The 15026-nt window shown below is 46.4% G+C and overlaps 1 protein-coding gene across 1 annotated transcript; it reads left to right on the top strand.

The window, feature by feature from the left end:
* Positions 1–981: 981 nt before the first annotated feature.
* On the top strand, positions 982–13496 carry LOC125947359 (uncharacterized). Its single transcript, XM_049671920.1, has 5 exons — positions 982–1176; positions 2493–2644; positions 6745–6812; positions 10049–10129; positions 13256–13496. Exons 1-5 carry the CDS (start codon positions 1057–1059, stop codon positions 13390–13392), a joined length of 558 nt encoding a protein of 185 aa, XP_049527877.1. The 5' UTR covers positions 982–1056; the 3' UTR covers positions 13393–13496.
* The last annotated feature ends 1530 nt before the right edge of the window (positions 13497–15026 follow it).

Genomic DNA, 15026 nt, shown 5'->3' with positions numbered 1-15026 from the left:
TTGGCACGTTCTTCATAAACACGTCACCAACGCCGGAGCGCGTCCGGTGCGAACGCGGGAAAAACGTCACCGACGTCGACAACAGTTTTGTGCGTTGTTTGTGTGACCGCACACAACCACTGTCAAAACGCTGGCGTGAGAAGCGCGCCAGCAGCAGCGAGCGAAGGTTGATGCGGTCTATCGCTTCACCGGAAACTGAGCGGCGAAAGCACAGCGCATACAAAGGTACGAGCCGTGTTGCAGATCGCTTTCAAGATACGGTGCGCGCGACCGCCCGGCGCCGCGCAAAGTACAAGTTGCTCGCACAGCAGAAGCCGCAACCCCTCCGTCCCATGCTGTCTTCCCGCTGTCCTCCTGTCGCGTGGGAGATTGAGTCGCCAGTTCTGCTTGCGCCCGGTCGCAAGATACGCATTTGGTGCCGGACCTAAACGTCGCCTCGCCTCCCTCCCTCCCTCCCGTTCCCCCACGGCCTTTCGCGCGAAGGAAGAAGTGGCGTTTGCTCTCCGCCGTGCGTTCGCTGGTGCGCACCAGGGACGCGAGTTAAAGCGCGCGTCTCTGGTGCGCTTTAACTCGCGTATACAGCATGCGGCCAATGAGAGTTTTTTTTTCTACATCCGGGCGCAGCCATCGAAGACTGAGACCTTAACAGCTTCGCTGTAAAAAAAAGTAAAAACCGAAAAAAAAACATTCGGCTTATACCGGACCTGCTGACACATAAGTTTTGCCCACTGCACAGAAAGATAAGCATTTAGTTGTTTCTATATGTTCACTCAGCGCGCTCATTCCTAAATTAATTGGAAGTGCTGTCATGGAGCAGCTTTGTTTCATACTTTCCTTCATATTAAATTCGTACAACTAGCGCACTGCAAGACACAATCGCATGAGCCTGTCAGAAGTACAAACATGTGTTTCTACTAGACATGTGTGACACGACATAATAATATTTACGCATGCAGCGTCCAGGGTCTCCACATCCGGGTGTTGCAGAAATTGCCCTCCTATAAAGAAGGCAACCGAAACCAATGTCGGCCAGTAAGACGCTCAGAAAAAGCCGCAATGGCAGCAGCAACAGTATTTGCGTTCATCGCATTTTTCTCGATGCCATTCGTGTTTGGAAAGCTTGGACCGCCTGGTGGTCCACAACACTTGCACCATGACGCCATAGACGCTTTCAAGGTAGCACTAATACCTTTGTTTAAATTGCAGCAGCGACCACAGTGCCCGCAGAAGGCGGTCCTGAAACGCATAACATGCACTTGATTGCTACATATGCAACTTTACATCGCAATCTGACAAGTGCATTCCATATCTCCCTCGCAATTCCCTAGTGCGTGAGCGCAAATGTTACCAAGATAGTTCTGTGCTTTTGTGTGTGCATATTGAAGTAATATTTTTCTCAGTTACAGCTTTCGTTTGACCTACAGGTGTGATATGCTGCTGCTGTGCTGCTGTTTGCCGATGAAAGTCTGAGAGGAGAGACTAGGCAGTCTACTGATAGTTTGAAGGAATGAACAATGCATTTCTAGAAAACATGAATTCATTCGTTAAGATATGCCGTTTATAATCCTCCCAGAAAGGAAGTCATTACATTCATGCTGTAGTGTGGCAAGTTTGGCAACACCACTATGCCGATACTGGACAGGTACATGCCAGAATCGTTGAAATCAACTTCTTTTTTTATATGTCGGTGAACGTACACGTTCAAACAAGAGTAAGTTTCACAGCAAGACACGGCCTTCAAGTGATCAATAGTGGTAGAACAAGCAATGTCACTGGAGTGGCCGAAGCTTCGGCAATGCCCTGTCGAAACGTTGGCTCTAGTGATTTTTTTATTCTACCCTGTTAATCGCTGGATGTACACTATCGAAACATATAATATGAGCAGCTACTCCAAAGTGTACTGTACAGTAGTGTGACTAAATTCATGCAAAACAAGCTTGCCACCTGCCCGCAATGAGTTAAGCAAATATTTGCTGTTACACGTAAGAATTGCTTAGGAACTAATTAGTCTTGATTAGTCGAAAACCTGCAAACGCTAGGATTATATTTCTTGAATTAATGATTAGAGCGTAAATATCTAGCATTACTACGTGACATAGGAATCGAACTTCCAACCGTATGACCTAGATGTTTTGAAACTGAAATGTTCATAGCAAATCTGCGACATTCCCAGGCCTGGTAGCAGCACGAAACCCTAAGAAAAGTACAGTACTACAAATTTAGAGTGAGAAAAAGTACACCTTTTCCCTCCGAAAAATGGCTTGGTCGGTAATATAAGACCAGCTAATCCGTCACATAGCAATTTATCAAGTGTAAAGATCGCCTTGCCTGCACAAATTATTGCTGGTCCCGCGAAGCTGCTACGACGCCTGGTGAAAATGTCACTTATACATCTTGAAGCAGAATGAAGATGAAGAAATGATGCGAAATTTCTTATAGGCTGTTTTCATTTTATATTAGCGCTCATGCTTTAACAACTGTTCAAATTGCAGATAATAGAAAACTTTCAGTTCACCGTGGCCATAACAGACTCGGATAATGACACTATATTCGAATGTGTCGCGGGAAACCGCACGGAGATTGATCCAGAAGCTAAGACAGCAACTTTTGTCTGGCTCTTTCAAGAAACTGAAAACTCTCCAAGGTAAGCATAACAGTTTCTGAAACAAATACATATTTCTAAATACTTGGTGATATGTATAAAACAACTGTAAACGATGCATGCGGAGAAGTATCGTAGCGTTGAGTCTGAGTGCAAAGATGATAGGGCTGCAGAGAATCAGACTCAACCCCACGCTCACGTAAAAGATGTGAGACATGTCTTACAACACGAATCGGAGGAATAACGACCCGGCTTGAGATAGGCTTGTTCAAAATGAGGCAAGAACGCAGAGAGGCTTGTATTTCAGGAGGTTTCACACTGCTACGCGCTATTCGAAGACGATGATGCAGACACTTGGATTTAGCGGGACGTACCCATGAGCGGTCGATGGGGTCATCATCATCGGTCGCTGGCTGACCTAAGCACAACAGCGTGCCTTGTTTTGATGTTGGCTGGGTTTCATGATGGCCAGTGCTTGCTACCCCTTGAAAACACACCGTGTAAATAGTTTACCTACTCTGCTTCCACGTAACATTTATGCGGTGGAAGTGCCGCGGTACTACTTCTGACGACGGAGCTTCGCAGCGGATGCCACCTCGAATCTACCACCATGCATCCAGGGGATGACACGTCGTCGCCAGCTACGCCTGCGACCACCACTCAGTTTAGCGCTCTCGCGCAGCCCCGGGATCCCCGGGACCTTTTCCGGGGCAAACAGGGTGGACGTGGATGATTGGCTCAGCATGTACAAGCGGGTCAGCAAACAGGATGGCTGGAATCCAACTATAACGCTGGTCAACGTCATATTTAACCTCGGCGGAACCCCTTGCGTCTAGTTTTGGGCACACGAGGACGATATCAACAGCTGCGTCACGTTCAAGCCCCAGCTCCACCACCTTTTCGGCAACCCGTTTGGTAGACAACTTGCCGCCTAGAAACAACTGGCAGTACGTACCCAGACATCAACTGAACCTTACTTGTCGTACAGACAGGACGTGCTAGCCTTGTGTCTACAAGCTGACCAGAAGATGTCCGAAGCTGACACGATCACTCACATTTTGAAGAGTATCGCGTTCAATCTGTTCATCTTCACCAATTCACCAACGTGACCACCGTTGACAGTGTCATCAAAGAGTACCTCAGTTCGATCGTCTGCCGATTACCGCTGCAACGTCGTCCTGCTAGGCAACTCCTTGTCAGCCATCCCCATCAGACGACGTGAAGCGCATCGTCCACCGAGAACTCGAAACCGCATATCCGACGTCTTATAAACACACGGTATCTGAAACCTCGACGCCGGCTGTTTCGTTGATCCAGGTCGTTTTCGCCAGGAATTTGCGAATCTTCACCTCTGCTCTACTGTCTGTGCCATGAACACAACTGACGCCGCCATAATCTCCGCGGACATGCCTCGTCACGGACCGTACGCCCTTCATCGTTCCCGAAACCAGTCTGAGTAGGGAACAGCCGACGATAAGCCCATATGTTTCCGCTGCAGCGGAGCTGGACACATTGCTCGCTATTGCCACAGCCAGTGGCCCTCTCTGTCGCATAGCCCACTTTCCGCTTGCTCCGGTCCCTTCCGTACTGCAAGCCGCTAGCCGCTCCACACCGAATCCTCTGCGCCGAATGTCCATGAGGAAGGTACCCGCTACACCAGTCGACCCCGCCGCATCGCCGTCCATCTCGTTCACCGACTTGCCGCCGCTGCTCTCCTCCGCCGTCCTTTAGTCGTCGCTTTTCGCCGGAAAACCAGACTGCGCAGCCTTGTTTTGACGTCTGCTGGGTTCCATGTTGGCCTGTGCTTGCTACCCTTGTAAACACACCTTGTAAATAGCTTACCTACTGTGCTTCCACGTAGCAGTATATAACAAGGGTTCACATCAATCATTTTAAAACGGCGCCAAAAAAACACGGACAAGGGAGAACACGGGACGAGTGCTGACTGCCTACAACATCGTTATTGAAGCCTGCGCAGATATATACTATGCGCAACGGGTAGAAAGAAGGAGAAAAAAAGAAGAGCAGGCGAGTCATCGTCTGTCAACTCTTGCTGCGCATGCGTCAAAAACATAAATGTAACAATACACATAGTGGACATGCGCAGCAACGCTTGACAAACAATGACTCGCCTGTCCTTTTTGTGTCTCTGTTTCCGTCCGTATATACTCGTATTTGCGCTGGCTTCCATAAAGATGTTGGCAGTCAGCGCTCGTCCCGTGTTCTCCCTTTTCCGCGTTTTTAGCGCTGTTTTAAAATGAATGATCCGTACTAACTAGCTCGCACCCAAACCCCTCTGATTCTCATCAGAAGCTGAAGACAAATGTTTCTTCGAAACACCTCCCAAACACGTCATAGCACTTATTTTTATAAGTTGGGGAACTATTACACCGTCTCGTGTCCGCGTAGTAGTGGCATTAATTATTTGTCAATGACGCTGTAATAGGTCACCGCTTTGGTCACCACGTCTATTTGTCCAAGGTTTGCCCAAGGCCTTATCGCTCAGTGCCAACTTATTCATCGAACCACCACGGCATACGACGGCCTAATTAATGACCTCACCGAGTGTTTCAGACGGACCCTGGGCGTTGCGCTTGCCATCTATGTCGCACCTAATCAAACAAATTGGGACCTCATTCAGCCAATTATTAGGTTCGTTACAACACCGCCACCCTGACAACTACGGGCTTTTTTCCCCATTTTGTGCCTTACGGCCGCCACCCGTTGCCCCGATGCTTCAGGGAGTGCACGAATGCCCACAGCTGCTCGGAATTCCGAGGAATGCTGATGGTTAGAACGCCGTTTTACAACCGCTGAGCAGCAGCGGTATACGCAGGTCCATGACACCCATACTCGGCCATCTGTTTCCTCACCCGCAGATTTAGCCTGGCTGTCCATTTGTAGCCGTCCTTCCGGCCTCTTAAAAAATTCGTCGGCCCTTCCACTCCGTGAAGATGGTTAACCAGCGAAGCTGAAACGTGCGGCCCCGGTGTTTATCTCTAGGTGAATCCCGATGATTCATTAAAGTGTTTGTAAATTAAGAGGTTGCACGCACGTTCGGCTACGACGGAGAGAACGACGTCACTGATGGTATGCCAGCAGTCCGCCGTTGTCGCTTGCGTTCGATGTCCCTAGTTTGCTCGGCGGCGTGGTTAGCAGCATTAGCCCGCCATCGCCGCTTGCGATCCTTTGAAATTATATTGCTTCAAAATTAGGTCATTCTGTTACGTAAGACAACGAATGGCTGATACCGTGTTAAGCAATGGCTCATTCCCCGATAAACGCAGCCTACCCATTACGACGACAGAAAAGAAGTCAAGTTCTACCCTGGAATGATGAGCGGTAACGCAGCCAGCTGCGGAAGAAGACGACGACGCTAGAGCCAGTGCTGATGATGGTGGTTTTCTGTACACAGGCAATATCGCCTAGTCATATACGATTTCGTCTAGATATGTAAAGCTTCGCTTTAAAATTTATTCGTGGATTTGATAGACTGCATCTACTAGTTTAGGGTTGGCCGCCGGAGAACTGCATAGTCGCACCGCTGTCGGACCTGTCTCATCTCCGTCGCCGTGAAGGGGACATTGTTCACGTCGATCTGTACCAGCTCTACCATCAGCCCCCCGTCTGAACAGCTTGAGTCACCATGACGGCTATTTTTCCTACCGGGTGCGAATGGGAGGAAGTAGAACATCAAGAACCGCAGCATCAGCACAGCCAACATTGAGCAACAGACACTGATGCCGATGCTGGAAGACAGCGTGCCACCCAAGCCACTGCTCTAAATCCGTTTATATAAACCAAACAACCCCACAGTATATACAATGCAGACTGTTCCCATCCAAGGTATATTTTGTTATATTTAGAGCAAGAACTCTAGTCAATATATCAACCACTTCAGTGCGCAATTTATCGCCACGCTCCATATTTAATAAAAATTCACAAATCAGTGACGGAAAGCCGCTAATAGTCACCAGATGTCAGTTCGCTATATTTGTCAATACTGTAATTCATCTGCAGAGAAAGAAAAATATACATTCCGTGAAGTGACCTGCCTCTTTGTCGTCTGACTTAGTCGTGAAATATTCCTGCATGTCGCGCGAAATAAAGACAACATTTTTTGTTATTTCATATCATTGCAGGGAGGACATTCCTTTCTACGTCAAGGTGGCAGACGAACCGGAGACTATCACGTTCACCGTGGATGACGGTAATAATTTTTTCACTACTGCCACCTCGAAGTTTTCTATCCTTCTATAATCATTTTACTATATATATAGCAAAATGATTGCCGCGCGACTGGCCTCTTGAGGAACTCTGTGTCTATTGACAGTCTTCTTTCACGCTCGGAAAAACAATTTTATGTAGGCAGTATTGAGCCACAGAAAGCTGTATCGGGAAACTTTGATGTTAGTGTCTAATTTTCCCATCTAAATAAAATATTTGCGAAGTTAATTATTTACTTAACTACTAATTATGTAGTGAGGCGGAATGCAAAAAGAAATAATTTCAGCATCTCAAAGCGACGACAAACAACCTTACCTTGGTTCTGTCTAGCTACGTGACATTTGCATATTTTTAAATCTTAGGGCATGCTAATTGGGACACCCTGTATGTCTATGTGCTTGTTACTTGATGGTGGATGTGTCTTCGGCTGCTGCATAGTTATAATTGATACGTTGATGCACCCTTTAGCAACATCTGTCTATTGTGTCGATATTTTGGCCGGCAGCCGAACTGTCTCAAGACAGGTGTCCAGAAAGGTAAATCTCCAGCAATAGCGAGAACGACGACGTAATAATAAACTGTTAACCGTGAATCTTCCGTGTAATTCGCCCAGTCTCGCCGCACTCAATCGAACGATTGACTTCCACCAATGACACGCGCCATATGTGACGTCATTCCTATTTTATAACAGCGCCCTTCATTATAATTGCACCATCTCCCGCTTAAGGGGACGCTAGCACAAACGCGTTAGAAACGTGCAGTACTCTAAGGGGAAGAGGCCACAGCGTCTTACGCAGCCGTTTACACATGCCGGAACGTGCACCGCGTTTGCCGACGCCATCAGCGTTTATGAATACGGGGGTAAGGCGGAGGCCCACAGCGTCTTACACCAGCTTCTTGCACGGGCCGTAACGCGCTAGCACAAACGCGTTAGAAACGCGCAGTCTTTCGTTAATGTTGGGTATTTATTGCCATCGGGGTGCGTCTATCCATGTGCGCTTCGTGGCGTAGTGGTTAGCGCCACGCGTTCAGAAGCGAGGGGTCCCTGGTTCGATTCCGCTACGGCCACAACTCTCGGAATTTTTTTTTCTCATAAAAAGTAGACGTGGCTACCTACTACGACGACTACTACTACAGAGGAGGGACAGACCCACACCCTAAGGAGCTTCGCCCCTAAAAATTCCGAGAGTTGTGGCCGTAGCGGAATCGAACCAGGGACCCCTCGCTTCTGAACGCGTGGCGCTAACCACTACGCCACGAAGCGCCCATGGATAGACGCACCCCGATGGCAATAAATACCCAACATTAACGAAAGACTGCGCGTTTCTAACGCGTTTGTGCTAGCGCGTTACGGCCCGTGCAAGAAGCTGGTGTAAGACGCTGTGGGCCTCCGCCTTACCCCCGTATTCATAAACGCTGATGGCGTCGGCAAACGCGGTGCACGTTCCGGCATGTGTAAACGGCTGCGTAAGACGCTGTGGCCTCTTCCCCTTAGAGTACTGCACGTTTCTAACGCGTTTGTGCTAGCGTCCCCTTAAGCGGGAGATGATGCAATTATAATGAAGGGCGCTGTTATAAAATAGGAATGGCGTCACATATGGCGCGTGTCTTGAGTCTGTCAGCTAAGGAAAATTGTTTCTTGTGATAGGCTACAAGCTAAAGGGAATTGGCTCATAATTTCTTCATTTCAATCAAAAGTGCAAATGATTTCGAGTATGCTTTCCTTTGGATTCCTTATCTGTTGCCTTCGTATGGTTGTGGCTAACAAAAGTCGGGCTCCTCAGTGCCCTTTCTTCTGGCTCATATATATAAACAGGCAATTGTACTCAAAGCCTCCACGTTATCCTCTAGACCTGCCAGCATTCAGTCAAGCAATTTGTTAAGAATTTGTTAACTCGTACAGCGACAAATAGCTCAGAATGCACAAGAAGTGAGGACGAATCACAGACCTCCAGCACTCGATCTGTTTCCCTATTGCTTGCGTTTCCGAATTTGGAACAAAAGATAACACATTGATTCACTGGCGTTTTGACAACTCATTCAATTATTAAACTACTGGGATCGAATCCGGGCCATGGCAGCCGCATTTCGATGAGGGCGAAATGCGAAAACACCGGTGTACTTAGATTTAGGTGCATGTTCAAGAACCCCCGGTGGTCCAAATTTTACGGAGTCCCCCATTACGGCGTGCCTCATAATCACATCGTGGATTTGGCACGTAAAATCCCATAATTTTTCTTCCTAAATTACTCGCTGTTTTGGAGGGAATTAAAGATTACAGCACTTCATATTTCAAAGCCTACACACATGACCCGACGGTGCAATCGATCTGGCTGTTGAGACGCGCTGTTTGCTGTCATTTGCACTGATCAAATCCAAGCGGCAAAAATGGTTTTTCTGCGTCAGCGAAACTGGCCCTCATGCCCCCCGGACCCTCTCCCCCCCCCCCCCCTGAAAAAAAAAACCACCACTCCGCTTGCTTAATGGCTTCTCCAGTTCTTATAATAGCTACTGCCGCAACGCTGTTCAGGTCTCTAGCGCGTTATTCTTTTTGGAGATTTTGGCGTTTCGACGCCTGTTTCATGTGCGTTTTGCGTACATTCTGCTCTCAACTTTTCTCTCGTAACGTGTTTCACGCCGAGAGCCACATCTAACTGCCTCTTTCATTAGAATAGAGAGACCTACGCGACGCTAAAGCACTCATTGCTGTTGAAGTGTGCTACCGTACGTAACTTCTCCGTATTGTTTGCACAGGATTCCACTAAGCACGTTTGGTGACGGGAAGGTATGTGTTTATGATAAGTAGCTCTGTACATATTTTAGAGGCTGTATACTCTGAAGGTAGCACGAAGCTTCATGCAATGCGGTTGCAGAAGAAATTTCTCCTTGTGGATTCGCCGTATCTTAGGGACGAGAAACTGCATTGTTTGCGTGTACTTCCGATAAAGCTTTAGACGCTTCATAAGTGACATCCTGTAACAGGTAGTGTGAATTCTGATGCGCACGTAACGATGGAGCAAGAAATGAAACATGCATATCAGCTGAATTTGAGATGCCCACTTTTCGCGCCGCTCTATTTCTGTGCCGCTCCTGTCTCCCTTCAATTTCTGTTCGACGAGGTGAATTTTCAAAAGTCGGCCAACTATCAATTTTCTTAACTGATAGAATGTTAAGTGTTTAGCTGCTAAATAATACCGCGAAATGTGCTGCTCTTTTCAGATCCGACAATCCGAGAGGGCAGATACTACTACACAGACTACGAAACATGCGTCGTACTAGACATGGAATACCACGGACATCGTAAGGCACCTTAGGAATTTGTAACCGGGACATACGATCAGTAATTGGTTTAATGAGCCCTTCTAAGAGTTATGTAGAGCCACTTGGACGCCATTCTCAATGAACAATAATAGGAAAAAGTGCATGTTAGTTTGTATAGATGTAGTACGAGCACATCTGATAAAACTTGAGCATCCATTTCTCTGCAGCGGGTATTGCAACTCGATGCAAGATAGCCCGATAATTTTGATATGCTTGTTCCGTAACGCAACCAGTAATTTTTGCTGTAACCGTAAACAGTGAATACGTAATTTACTTGAACTGGCGAGACGACGTATATACTTGCTTAGCCGGGTCATCGAGTAAGCGCACTATGGTGAGAAAGGTTTAAGCTCAGCTACGCGTTGCCCTTACTTCCGTTGGTGTCAAGTACGCATATATATATATATATATATATATATATATATATATATATATATATATATATATATATGCAAGCTTGCCAGTTGGGCACCACAATTATAAACCTTGCAGTGTATAAGGTGGTTCCAACTGGTAAAGTTAAGCATGTCAAATTACACTCGTGTTATCACACTTTGCGTCACAGAGGTAAATATGTAGCGGATGAATTGGACCTCCAGCACTGTGCTTACAATTTTAAAAAATGTGAAAGGGATCAGGGGCGCTATAACGCCCAATGATTCCAAACTGTTTTGATTCCAAACTCCTGACGTCAAATTTACGTAACCACCAACGCAAGCATCGGGCGGTGACCCGCAGCGTTGTCTGAACAACCCAATAAAACACTCTCCTTGTTTATAGGAGGTCACCTTTGCTTCCCTTTCATAGCCGATAACATTGTCTACACTGAGCGGTTTTTCTTATCTAATTGGCTGACAAGAGGCGGGGAGCACACACTAGTGTAGAGGGTTTCTATGGGGCCGAGCCAGCACAGTGAAAATAGATAACCGCATGAAGAGGGTGGTGCCAGCTTCTCCGATTGGTCCACTTCGCCTTACTTAGCTTGCAGTGGTTGGTCGAAAATCGCGGCGGCGTGCAACGGAAGGGCAAGAATGCCGCTAAGACGGATCCTCAGCAAGGAAGAGTTGGCAGAGCGATGTTGTATGAATGCCGAAAGGGCTCGATCACGTTTTACTGCCACGCAAAAAGGTTTATCATGCGCAAATAAATACATGCTCACCGGCAGGTGCGAGCAGCGAGGGCCTGAGCGATCGGCGGGCAGCCATCTTCTATTGCTTTCGGAACGGGGCAGTCTGTGGCTATTCAGAAAATTTTTGTGTTTTTTCGGCATATTAATGCATTTTTTCGCGTACACGTCACTTTGACGTGTGAGTTTTCGCGGTTTTGTGAGGTCGCGTGACAGACAGGCGAAGTGGGCGTAGCCAGAAAACATCGGACCAATTGCAGAGGGCTAATGGTGAAAATGCGTCGAGTAGGGAATGATTATTTTTATTTTGTGCGGTTTAATCATGCATAATCAGTGTGTACACGTTATATCAGATGGGGAGCTATCGCGGTTTTCGTGACGTTGCGTGACACACAGGCGAAGTTGGGAGTGGCCCAAAAATGTTTTGACCAATCGTGGAGGCTGATTGTAGAAATTGTAGTCAAAACAGTTTGTAATCATTTTACCTTATAGCGCCCAAGGACTACGTCTTGACAAAACTTCGGTCATCCTCGGCCTTCGATACGAAATGTAGAAAATAGAACGCTTAAACAACGGCGTACCTACATAATGTCCACTTAGGTGGACATTCAGGTGGTGTGCTGTGGCACCTCGAGGTGGATGCTATCATGTGGCGAAGATTAGTACCGGGCTACTACCGGGTCACTATAATGTTTGCAATAGTTGCCCAAGTCTACTTTCATAGTAACTTTCCCTTACGTTTAAAGGTAATCGTTGTGAGAGCGAATGAGTGGACCACGCATAGTACGATAACTGTATTACTTACGTAATTTGACCGAACGTAGCCTCGTACGCGCATTCCTACAGAATTGAACCAGTCACTGATCCCGCGCGAACGACTTACTTTGGGTCTGAAAGGGCTGGTATTGCATGGAAGCCTCGCACGCGCAAAGGTACATTGGTGTCGTGAGACGCTCGAAAGGCGTCTGGCACGGTTCAGTATCTGCGGAAGCCCTAATTTGGGATATGGTACATACTGCAACGCCCTTGTGCTTGCGTTGTAGTGCAAGTTAACGAAACCCAGGTGGTCAAAATTAATGCGGAGCCCTCCACTACGGCGTGCCTGATAATCAGAACTGGTTTTGGCACGTAAAACCCCAGGAAGAAGAAGAACAAACAACGAGGAGTCGAAATAAAGAATAATGGATACCGTTGATTGTTCGTCTCTTAGGGACCCTGACAAACCGATGTGCCAGTACGATGTCATTACGAGTACAGTGACTTTGTAAGAATTTATCTTCAATGAAAGGGCTAGTAAAACTGGACGAAAAAAAAGAAAGAAACAGAGTGCACTTTTTTTTGTCTGATGTTCTTGTCACACTCTTCAGTATACAAGTAACCTCTCTGCCTCTCATGCGAAAAAACGTCAATTTGTGACCGACTAAAGGGACCGCATAGATAAACCCTAAGCTATTTATGACTGGTAATAATGTATGGATTCAATCGGGACTACGCTTACTTTTATGCCGCGGAAATTGTTTGGTTAAAATCGGAGACTCTCAAATATATCTTTTTTTTTCTTTTCAAATTCACAATAAACTGCAGCGCCTCTACATCCGTCTGACGGCCAAGAAATATTTCAAAGCATGTTAGGGGCTTGCAAGAGTCATTTTTTTATTTATTTATTTATTTCGTGAAGAAACATTTGCAAACGACGCTACAGTCGAATTTCAGTTTCTAGAATACTGAAAAATACTCAAAAAACAACTGCGATTGTTTATTGAAACATCGCGAACAACCTTTAATGTGGCTTCATGATTTTTGCATCACTTCTACCTTTCGTTTTCTCGCTCACATTTCCACATTCTCGAGCCGTAATTTCTCAAAGCGGTTTGACCTAGCATGTTTCTTTAGTGCCGTTTTGATGTCGTTTTGTGGGGGCTTCTCCGTAACGCTATGCGGTATTTCTGATTTGCAATCCTGCTGCCTTTTTATTTCAGAGTGCATCTTGTGGACGAAATTGAAAGTGAAAGACGCAGTTCCGCAACATTGCATTGATCACTTCGTGGATGCTTGTGGCGTCATCGTTCCTCAACATAGCCGAGACCTGTGCCCGGATGGTGAAGGCGACTACTAATTAGTACTCGTCGCGTACTGTTTATATCCTCTGAATGCACTACTGGTCACCTTCGACCCGTAACAGGCAAAAATAAAGACGACAATAAATAAGTAAAGAGACGACGATATAACCTTCCGTGTGTTTGCATCGCTGATTCCTTCTACGGACCCTCCATCCGCTTTAGAACGACTGCGTGTCCAAAGCTCAGCTGTAAAAATGAGCGCCGTTGTTGACGCAACATATTTCGAATGCAATTCCAAGCAGAGGTATTAGATTCTGTGATGATTCATTTAGTGTTCATTAGGAATCAGGCTGGAAATTGTACGTCCTGCTACTTTAGGGTAATTTCGCTTCACGTATCTGGAATTCGGCCAGTCTTTCACCTTTGCACCTGGCTTATTCTCAGTTTTCACGATCGCCTTTTCTAGAAAGATGCGGTGATAATGCCAACATGTATGAAAACATTCAAGGCCTTTGTTCCTTCTTTTGATCAGATGTACGATAACCTACACTGCGAAACCGGTGCTCTCCCGTCAACATTTAGCGCATTGAATTGAAGCTTCTTTTATAAAATTTTCTACAGAGTTTATGAAGAGTACCGTTGCCGCGTATGAATTATCTAATGACACTATATTGAAGACACTTTGTTCGAGGCCCTTTGCTATGTCCTTCCTCAATTTCATCCATTCTGTGCTTGTTAATCTTTCTCAAAGTAACACGTAAAGCCATTTTAGCTGTATCATTATTTTTCGTGTCATCACAGTGAGCGATCATGGAGGTGTCTGTTAAACACGGTAACAGCAATCTAAAGAACGAGCTCTGCATACACGCCGCATGTAATTTCCTTATTCTTGATGTCTTTCAGCAGAGAAAACCAACATTTACCACTCAATTAAAGCTAGTAACGCAGCTGGCTGAGTGGTGTTAAAAAGGGCACAAAGGCACTCCTCGTCTGGTGCTCGACTGCTGTAAGATCTGAGCGTCAGGTGAGGGTGTACTGCGACAATCGAAGTCATGCGTGCCGGTCGGATACTGAAAAACCGGGCGGAAAATTGCCACAATGGAAGCGGTCGAAGTCCCTTGTTTGTTTGTAGTAGCAAGATTTGGACCAGATCTTTGACGGCGCAGGCTCCTTTCTAAATTGTTTAGTTCTGAGCAAAGGCGGCAGTGCGAGGTAAGAGAAATTTACTGTATGCGTTCTCCGGTACGGAACCACCGGTAGTGAAGCGGTAAGGAAGCGTTGCAGTGGTAGAGTTTTGCATTCGGATGCGTGAGGTGCAATCTCATTCACTGATATAAAAATTAAGAACCGTGTTGCGTGGCATCGATCAGGTTAATACTGAAGCCGCTGTTGTTTTTTCTACATAAACTTTGGAGCTACACCTAGTTTTTTAACATCTCTGTGGTAAAAGCCCTGTACTGAATATTTTGCATGACCTAATGCCAGATTTACACGTAAACAATTACATGTAATTATTTGCTTGTAATCAATTACTTGCACTGCAAGAAGCGGTGGATCGTACCGAAAACTGCCTGAAGACTTGCTGTCGTGCGTGCGCACCGGGAAAATCGGAGCTTCTCATAGTAAATGGAGAACCAAGGGAAGACCGCCAAACGGTGTAATCCCGGAACCAGAACTTTGTCTAAATGGA

The sequence above is a fragment of the Dermacentor silvarum genome, chromosome 8 (genome assembly GCF_013339745.2).
Source record: "Dermacentor silvarum isolate Dsil-2018 chromosome 8, BIME_Dsil_1.4, whole genome shotgun sequence".
Lineage (NCBI taxonomy): Eukaryota > Metazoa > Arthropoda > Arachnida > Ixodida > Ixodidae > Dermacentor > Dermacentor silvarum.
Note: the sequence above shows the minus strand (reverse complement) of the source record. Positions and strands in the feature narration are given on the sequence as shown.

Bases quoted from the DNA above. Each gene is read 5' to 3' on its own strand.
- LOC125947359 (XM_049671920.1), top strand. From the start codon at position 1,057: ATGGCAGCAGCAACAGTATTTGCGTTCATCGCATTTTTCTCGATGCCA. The intron at 2,645-6,744 runs GTAAGCATAACA...ATATCATTGCAG, and splicing joins GAAACTGAAAACTCTCCAAG to GGAGGACATTCCTTTCTACG. The intron at 6,813-10,048 runs GTAATAATTTTT...TGCTCTTTTCAG, and splicing joins CACGTTCACCGTGGATGACG to ATCCGACAATCCGAGAGGGC.